General features: G+C 38.5%; 1 protein-coding gene across 1 annotated transcript in view; it reads right to left on the reverse strand.

The window, feature by feature from the left end:
• The window catches only part of LOC103200565 (B cell receptor associated protein 29), a 147,265-nt gene that overhangs the window by 119,210 nt on the left and 18,116 nt on the right, over positions 1-9,939 (reverse strand). The window contains 2 exon segments of the mRNA XM_042781394.1: positions 5,293-5,393; positions 8,692-8,807. Coding sequence (XP_042637328.1) covers positions 5,293-5,393; positions 8,692-8,807 — 217 coding nt within the window.

The raw sequence follows: 9,939 nt of genomic DNA on the forward strand, positions 1-9,939 counted from the left end.
GGGTTTGAACCACCAGCCTTCTGGTTAGCAGTCAAGTGCCTTAGGCACTATGCTACCAGAGCTCCCACAACTATCCTAGTGGGTGTGAAGTAGTATCTCATTGTGGTTTTGATTTGCATTTCCCTGAAGGCTAATGATGTTGAGCATCTTTTCATATGATTAGTGGACATCTCTATATATACTTTGGAGAAATGTCTGCTTAGATTCTTTGCCCATTTTTTTATTTGGGCTCTTTTAAATTCATCCATAAAGGGTTTTTATAGACTTTTTTAAAAACCTGTAATCTAATTAATGACCACTAATTACATATGATTAATAATCGTTGTTTATTTTTTTAGTCTCTTTTAACACAGAACTCTTTTAAAAAATCAAAATAAGACATTGACTAAAAGTCCCTGTTGCATAGATGGTCTACACTCAGCTAGTAACCCAAAGGTTGCCTGTTTGAACCCACCCAGCAGCACCATGGAAGAGTCAGGCCTGGTAAGCGACTTCTGTGAAGATTTCAGCCAACCTGACTCTGGAGCCTACGGAGTCTCCCCAAATGAATACACAAACAAGAACAAATGCCTTAGTAGAAGACACTGACTAATGTGTCCAGGCCAACTGTTTTATTGTTATCGCTGTTTTTGGATACCACTGAGCCGTTTCTGACTCACAGCAATCCTATTGGAGAGAACTGCCCTAGAGGGTTTCCTAGGCTATAATCTTTATTGGAGCAAACTGCCAGGTTTTTTCTTCTATGAAGCAGATGTGGGGTTCAAACGCTGACCTACTGGTTAGCAACCCAGTGCCTTTACCATTGCACTACCAATACTTATTGTTTTATAGAGTTATGTTCAAGATTTGTCTGATTGTGTCATAGTTTAATATATTCCTCTAATTTCTGTATTTCTAGAAAACTAGAGGTTATGTATAAAGACTTAATTGGATCAGATTATATACTTTGGCAAAAATCCTTCACAGGTAATTCTGTATAACGTCTGCTTGTCTCATACTTGTTATGTGCCGTCGAGTTGGCCTCGACTCATAGCGACCCCTCCTTGGGTTTCTGAGGCGGTATCACAATGGAAGTAGATTGCCCAATCTTCCTTACTGGGTGTTGCTAAATTTGGTTACTTAATTAAGATGGCGACCACCAGCATTCTCCACTGTAAAATTTTAGAAGGAATTCACCAATTTCCATTGAAATTGCCTGTAAGGATTTTGACTGGGACTACCTTCAACCTATAAATCCGTTTCAAGGAATAGACAGTGTGATGATAGTCTTCCAAATAATGAAAATATCTCTTAAGTTTTCTTAAATTTCCACCAATTTTTTTTGTAGTTTTCAGTGTAGAAATCTTAAATACATTTTATTAAGTTTATTTCTAAGGTTTTTAAGCTTCCTGATGTTGTTATAGAAGGAACTAAAAATAATTGTCATTTTCCAATTGTTTGCTGCTAGCATAAGGACTAACTAAGGTGTGTCTGATCCAAGCCCTGGTATTTTCAATTGTGTTATATACATGTGAAAGCTGAATAAGGAAAAGCAAATAAGATTGATGCCTTTGAATTATAGTATTGGCAAAGAGTATTAAATAAAACTTCATCTACGCATTCAAAATGATTTTTTAAAAAATATTTCCCTTGTGATATCTTTTTTGACCCATAGGTCACGACAAACAGGTTGTCCAATTTCAAATATGTGCAAGTTTTCCAAGTACTGTTATTAACTTCTATTTTACCTAGTCTATATGTTTTCAATCCTCTGTAATTTACTGAGACTTGTTTTTACTGCTCGGAACCACCAAAAAAAAAAAAAAAAAAAAAACCACCACCACCAAACCCACTGCTGTTGAGTTGGTCCTGACTCATAACGATCCCTCCTTGGGTTTCTGAGGTGGTATCTCTATGGAAGTAGATCACCCAGTCTTCCTTCCAAGGAGTGGCTGGTGGGTTTGAACTGCCAGCTTTCCGGTTAGCAGTTAAATGCCTTAGGCACTACATCACCAGAGCTCCTTTATGGCCCAGAATATAGTATAAACTTGATGAACAGAATATAGTGTACATGTATTCAATGGCTATTGAGTAAGTTTTCTAAAAATGTCTGTATGCTTTTTTATTTTCTGTCTAGTTGTTCCATCAGTTGCTGAGAGACAGGTGTTAAAATCTCCAATCATGACTGTGCAGCTATATATTTCTCCTTTTTTTAAAAAATGTTTTTGCTTAATATATTTTGAAGTATATATGTTTTTAGGTGCCTATAAATTAGGATTGTCTTCCTGATGAACTGTTTTATTATAACTCTGTTTAGTACTGTTTATACTCCTTTTCTTACAGTCTACTCTGTATGATATTACTATAAGCCACACTGGCTTTCTTATGCTTACTACTGCTTGTTACTTTTTTCATATCTTATTTCACCCTCTTTGCATCTTTATCGTTAAAGTACACCTCTTGTATTTAGCATATAGTTGGGTTTTGCTTTTTTATCCAGTCTATAAACTCGATCTTTTAAATGGAGTGCTTGTTGTTGTTATGTGCCGTTGAGTCGGACCCGACTCATAGCAACCCCTCCTTGGGTTTGGGTTTCCAAGGCAGTATCACTATGGAAGTAGATTGCACAACCTTCCTTCTGAGGAGTGGCTGGTGGGTTTGAACCACCAGCCTTCTGGTTAGCAGTCAAATGCCTTAGGCACTATGCACCAGAGCTCCTAAATGGAGTGTTTAGTCCAATTTAAATATAATATAACTATATATTTAAACAACTATTGCTATGATAGAGCTTAGGTCTAACATTTTACTCTTTGTCCTAAGTTGTTTGTTCCTGTTCCTACTTTTCTGCCACCTTGTGGGTTAATCCAACAATGTTTAGTATTGCTTTTTAATCCTTTATGGTGTTCTTGGGAGCTCTGGTAGCATAGTGCCTAAGGTATTTGACTGCTAACCAGAAGGCTGGTGGTTCAAATCCACCAGCCACTCCTCAGAAGCAAGACTGGGTAATCTACTTCCGTAGAGATAATGCCTTGGGAACCCAAGGAGGGGTCACTATGAGTCATATCTGACTCAGTGGCAGTGAGTCTGGTTCTGTCTAAAGTCATAGTGTTCTTAGGAGCTCGGATGGTGTAGTGGTTAAGGCAATTAGCTGTTAACCAAAATGTCAGTGGTTTGAACCCACTAGCTGCTCTGTGGAAGAAAGATGAAGCAGTCTGCCTCCATGAAGATTTATAGCCTTGGAAACCCATTGGGGGTTGCTATGAGTCAGAATCGACTTGATGGCAATGAATTTGGGTTTTTTTATGGTGTTCTTAGAGCTACCTATTTGTAATTAATGTTTTCAGTGGTTGCTCTATTGATTATAATATGTATTTTTGATTGATCACAGTCTACTTCTATTGTATCATTTAACATAAAATAGAAGAACTTTGAATAGAATAATTCCATTTACTCCCCATCCTTTGTGCTATTGCTGTCATATACTTTACAAATGTTAGCTGGAATTGGGCCTAGAAACGGTTATTTGGTCTGTGTGAATGACTGGAACTATCACACCTGGCAGCTGGTTGGGAGAGAGGATCAGAGCCCACGGAAAGAAAGAAGAGTCAAGTAGACACAAAGAGAAATGTAGAAACAAACAAAAAAAGAACAGTTCAATCTCTAGTCTAGTCCCTCCCTGGAATTTGGCTTCCTTTCTTTCCTTGGTTCAAGCTGGTTTCTGATATTTGTAACAAAAAGAACCTTCAGCATAGCTTCCTTCCTTTAAATAAATGACAGCTTTCGGTAGAAATTCTAGTAATTTTAGAATTTGAAGATCACAATACTATTCTAGGGCTAATAGAATCTGCAGAGATTATTTCTTTCTCTCTATTTATTTTACAAATGAATAAGCCAAACTTAGAAAAATGACACATCATTCCAAAAGGTCATTTAGCTAGCTGGTGGCAGAGTTGGGACTTGTTTTCCTAACTGTTCTTTATTCTTTTATTGTGATTTCTTACATGGCTCGAGATTCAATCTATAAAATTAGCAATAATGTACTATGATAAAAACATCATTGGCATTTTGGAAGGAGGCACAAACATCTGAACATATCAAAATACAATTACTTTCCTATCTTTCATGATACTCACACCCTCTCACAGAAGATGTTCCCAGTTTTACAAAGATGGTTCCATTTCAGAGGTTAGTGGTTTGGAACACAGAACACATTTTTCCCCAAAGTAGCGTCCTGGTCTCAGGTGGTTAGGGTCCTGAGTTGGTTCCTATAATAGCTGGTTCTATTTAAGCCACAATGCAACTACTGTAAGGGATTTCTGAGGGAAAACACTCTGGAATGTATATTATAAACAGAAATACAAAAAAGTAGTGGGCTGATCTTAGTCATTTAATTGCTCTGAATTCAGCTACTTTGAAAAAATATGGTGATCCTTAACTTTAGATGTGGTAACTGCGAGAACTTGGCTGTGAGTTTTAATATATTACACTCTCTCCTTACTTGCCCACTATCTCATTATCATTTATATTTCACATTTACGGCAATTGTAAAACATCCACTATCTGACTTTTTGAGCATTAATGATGTATGTCTGGTAGTAACGAATGCCTAGGTGTGAGGTGAGAGTAAAGCTGGCTGTGATGGTTAAAGTTACATGTCATTTGGCTGGGCCACGACTGTCAGTGGTTTGGTACTTTAGTAATGATGTAATTTGGCAGTTATGTAATGATATAGGCATCCTCTATTTTCATAAAACATCAAGTTTTGCACAATGACCTTGTTTTTGGAAACTGAGGATAGAAGGTTACTGCATTTAAACCTTAAAACAATTCAGTGAATTTGGTGTCATTACCCTATCCTGAAATGGAAAAATTGTGACTAAGTGGGTAAGGTGTATATCTGCCTGCCTCTAAAGCTCCTGCATTTAACTATGAATCCAGAATTCTTCAACCTACTTTCTGTGGGTAGGCTTCAAAATCTTGTGACTACCCTAATTATGTTGTGCCTCCATAGATACACGTTATCTTCTACTAAGGAGAGAGTTTCTACAGCTTTCAAAAGATACTTAAAAAGCATCTGTATGTGTCAAACAAGTTAGAAACCACTGTACTCTGATGAAATCTGTACTTGTCCATGGAGAACAGTAATATTTATCACTTGTGGATCAATAAATTAGTATCTCCTCTATACACTATCAATACATGTAAAGTCAACTGTACATCAATAGCAACCATCAACTTAATTAGTCAATAAACAATGAATTCATGAAGAAAACCTAGAGTTATGTTTACTCAAAGGAGCAACCCAGTACTTACCCAGAAACAGAACAATCAGTAGGACTATAATGGTAAGGAAAGCCTTGTTCCAAAAAGTGGCAATTTTACCCCAGACATGAAATGAAAAAATCTTCTGCCATCTGTAAAGCAATATAATTACAACAGTTGTAAAACACTAAATGAAGTTTTGTATTATTTTCTAAATACTGAATTAAACATTTTGGCCCTTGTGGAGTGAGTGAAAAGAATTACAAAAATTGAATTTTTAAATTTCCACTTAAGAATGTCTCATGAAATAGAGAACAAGTCTTTCAAATTTAGTAACTGACATTTGATTATCTTTTATCCAGTGGCTTAAATATTTTAAGGTAAAAAGGTAAAAATAATATTTAAAGGAAATATGCATGATCAAAACCTTACAGAGAAATTTTTTATTAAAATACTGTGTGGTTGATAGAAATCATCACTTTACATCTCTTACCTAGTCAGGCTAATAACAGCTATGAAATAACAGATGTATTGGTCTAACAACTAGTAACATTTCAGGAGCGGGAAGCCCAGTTTTGTGCTCTATGTATTTTCATATGGTACACTTTTAGTATCTACTGCAAATAGAACAGTTTCTATACTTTCACCATCAGGGAATTAAAATCATTGAAGTATTATAAATATTCAGTAAAGTGCAAAAATGTTAAATATGTAGTTTGATAAATTTTTACAAATGCTTACACCATATAATTATCACTAAGATCAGGGTTTGAACAGAGAGGAAATGAGATAAGGAAATAGTCTAGATGGATAGAACAATATAAACACAAAGAGGTGAGAAAGCATGAGTTATGGAATTATAAATGTCGAAGGAAGGCATCACCCAACTGGAGAAAGTACAAGGGCATTTTAAATGAGTTAACATATTACGTGGTCCAAAGAAGACATATAAAGGTAATGAGCACTTACATACACTTACAAACTTGAAAAATTATTTAAAAGTTTAACCTAAAAATTATGACAAGTGATTACAATGTTTTGAATTCCAGTCTAAGTGATCATTGAAGCTGGTCGGGAGAGGCAGACTGATACAGATGGAGCACTTCCTTTCCTCTCTAGGCTTTCAAGGCTGAGTATTTTATACAGGAAGCTACTACCTTCTACATTACAAAAGTTTCATATTTAAAAAGAAAACTAAGTGTAATGCCTTGCTCTAGGTATAAATCCACTTATTTTTTTCAAGGACCCAATATAAAAGGGAACACAAAAGAGGCCCCCTAGAGAGAATAACTAACAGTTTATAATAAGACAATTCAGTGAAGAGTAATAACAGCAAATGTTGAGTTCTTACTCTCATTGTTCTAAGCTTTGTTTTATTTAGCTCATTTAATTCTCACAACTACCACAGGACATAGATACTACCATCTCTATTTTACAGATACAGGAAGTGATAAAGAAAAGGAAGTAACTTTCCCCAAGTCACACAGTTAATAGCCTCCAGAGCTGGGATAGAACTGCAGGCAGAGTGATTCCAGAGCACGTGACTTTAACCACTGGGTCACGTGAGGAAAGGATGGAGACAAGTCAAATGAAGGCTTTACAAATAACGGTGATACACATGTAAAAAATAAAAAGAAGTGGCCACACAAAGACTTACTCTAAATATGAATGTGTGCACATACAAATTCTTATTTTGCACACAAGGGTATATTTATACATGGTGTGTACATATATGCACATACATCCATCAAATAGTTACTTGACCAAACTCACTGCCACTGAGTTGGCCCCGACTCATAGCGACCCCTCCTTGGGTTTCCAAGGCAGTACCACTATGGAAGTAGATTGCCCAACCTTCCTTCCGAGGAGTGGCTGGTGGGTTTGAACCATCAGCCTTCTGGTTAGCAGTCAAATGCCTTAGGCACTATGCCACAGAGCTCCTAATTACTTGACTAGGATAGATAAAATATATTTCACAGGAAGAAAAAGTCTGGTCCATAATTCTTGGATTCCTTTGATAAAAGAAAGACTAACCAACCAAAGATACTTTTTATCAACCTTTACTCACTGCTGTTGAGTCATTTTCCACCTCATAGTGACCCCTCCTTGGTTTTCCAAGGTGGTATCTCTATGGAGACGGATTGCCAGTCTTCCTTCCAAGGAGTGACTGAGTGGGTTTGAACCGCCAGCCTTCTGGTTAGCAGTCAGATAGATGCCTTACGTACTATGCCACCAGAGCACTCATAAACCCTTAAGCTTTATTTAAAAATCAGATGTTCATAAATTACAGCTTTCTTTCCCTTGAATGTAGAATTTCACTGTTGTTAACTATTAACAAAAAGCAAATCTGAATGTTTCTGGTTCAAAATAAAATCACCAAGAGAGGTCCAAGATTTTTGTCTTGAATCTGCCACTGACCATATGGGTAACCTTATTTAGGACACCTCCTTTCTTTGAGTCTCAGTAATATGATCTATAAAACTGTATAAAGTAATCTTAAGGATCCTTTTTGCAGTATGATTCAATTTCTTTCTTTCATAAGGAAGAAAAAGTCTTGATATAGTTGATACATAAGGACAGAAATGAGTAGGACTCCAGGTAGCTTAAGGAGCAAGTACAGTAAAGAGTTGTGAAGACCTTGAGCTGAGGTAAAACTCTTCAATGAATTTACTATGCTTTAGCGGGTATGTCAATGATCTCATTCGTGAAAGATTTTCCTTCATGGTATGAGGATGCAGAAATATCTTGCAACATTTTTATTACATGGGTACTCCACCATTCATCCTACCAAGTTTCTGGATCTAGAACTGAACTGCTGATAAATATAAGGGGAAAGGCAGTCAATGCTTGGACAGAATATTTAGTTCTCAGAAGATCCCTTACCCAGGTACTAACATTAATTCATGGTTCTGCTATTTTTCATATTCAGCACTTTTCATATACATTCATTAATTCTGTGTGGGATAACAAGTAGTAAAACTACCATTAAACACTAAGGAAAATATTTCTTGGTTACATGAAGCTCAAACTAAGCATCATTCATTAGCTTAAGTTACTAAACTGTCACTTCACCCTATCCTCAATGAAATATTTTTTACAATCTCGTTGTACTATGAACAGAATACTTAGTTTTCACTGGTCCAATTTAGGGCAATAAAACATGGGTGACCAGAGAAGTGTTAAAAGTATAATCATTGCTTTGTTATATCTATAATCAACAGAACCAAAAGAAAGAAGAAAAAAAGTTAATCATTTGCATATATAATAAAAAATTTAATCTAAAGTGATATTTTAATAGTTACCTAATTTGTTTGCTAATCAGCAATTTTAAAGAGCTCCTTTCATATAATCATATGTCAAAACTTTCTAAATCAAAACTTTTTCTGTATCACACTAAGCAGCCTAAATGACCTAATTAAATATTATTGTAATGAGTTGCCGGTTTCCTACCTCTGAGGAGGAATAAAGGGGAGACAGAAGATTAAAATGAGTCCTATTTCAGCGTAAAGAAAAGTTGCAACTGCCACCCACTGCAGCGTCATTTTTTTTTTTTTTTGTCTTCACACCTAAATAAAGAAAGTTCTTTTACTTTGTTGCCTTTCAAAGAAAATTGGGTAAAAGTCCCCGGGCTCCAAGTTTCTGTCCTGGGTTTACCACGCCCCTCCTTCTCCTAGCTGGTGGTACCTGGCATTAAGGCTGGGCGGGAAGGGAAGGGTTAACGGTGGGCCAGGAGTCCCTATCCGGTTAGCAGTGCAGAACTAGCGAGAAGGCTCAGGGCACTTAGTTAGGACTTCCGGGTCCACCAGCTTGGCAGGGCCGCAGCCTAACGTCTCCCTTCCGTAACGCCCCCCTTCCGTAACGCCCGGCGCCTCAGGGCCCTTTCCCGCCCCACTCCGCGCGGTTGGCCCTCGACCGAAGCGTCGGGGGCAGGGCCAGCTCTCGGTGGTTTCCTAGCGGAAGAGAGGGACGAGACCTCGCCAGCTGAGGGAAAACTAGGCGGGCTCTGCGCCGCCTCCAGGGACCGCAGTCTGGGGGTCTCGCCCTGTCTTACCCGGTCCGCAGCCCGCTGGCTGCCCGCGCTGCTTCTCCGCGGCCGACGTCAGACGCCGCGGCGCAGGGTGGGGGAGGGGCAGGCCCGCTCCACCCCGCGGGCTCCCCTTCCTGAACTCGGCGCAGTCCCGAGTGTGGGCGCAGGCGGCGCGACCCCTTTTATTGGCGATAATTGTTTTCTAAGTGGCTGTGGAGTTGGAGGATGACTCAGACCTTTCTACCCGATCCTTGATGCCTTCTGATGCAACTTATTTAGGAGAGTAGGCGTTAAATTTCTAGTAAAGTGCGATTTGGGGTTAACCAACGTTTTTCGAATGAGCTTCGTGAGGTCTAGGCGGGAGGAATGGCGCGGTGGTCGGGTAGTTAGCTAAGCCAAAAAAACCCAAACTCATTACCATCGAGTTGATTCGACTCATAGTGACCCCTCCTTGGGTTTCCGAGTCGGTATCCCTAGATCTCTAGGGAAGTAGATTGTCCAATCTTCCTAGGAGTGGCTGGTGGGTTTGAACTGCCAGCCTTCATATAGCTAGCTGTTGTTGTTGTTGTTGTTGTGTGCCGTGGAGTCGGCCCCGACTCCTAGCGACCCCACCTTGGGTTTCCGAGGCAGTATCACTACGGAAGTAGGATTGCCCAACCTTCCTTCCGAGG

The sequence above is a fragment of the Orycteropus afer genome, unplaced genomic scaffold (genome assembly GCF_000298275.1).
Source record: "Orycteropus afer afer isolate SDZICR_OR568_19922 unplaced genomic scaffold, OryAfe1.0 scaffold00007, whole genome shotgun sequence".
NCBI classification, from domain to species: Eukaryota; Metazoa; Chordata; class Mammalia; order Tubulidentata; family Orycteropodidae; genus Orycteropus; species Orycteropus afer.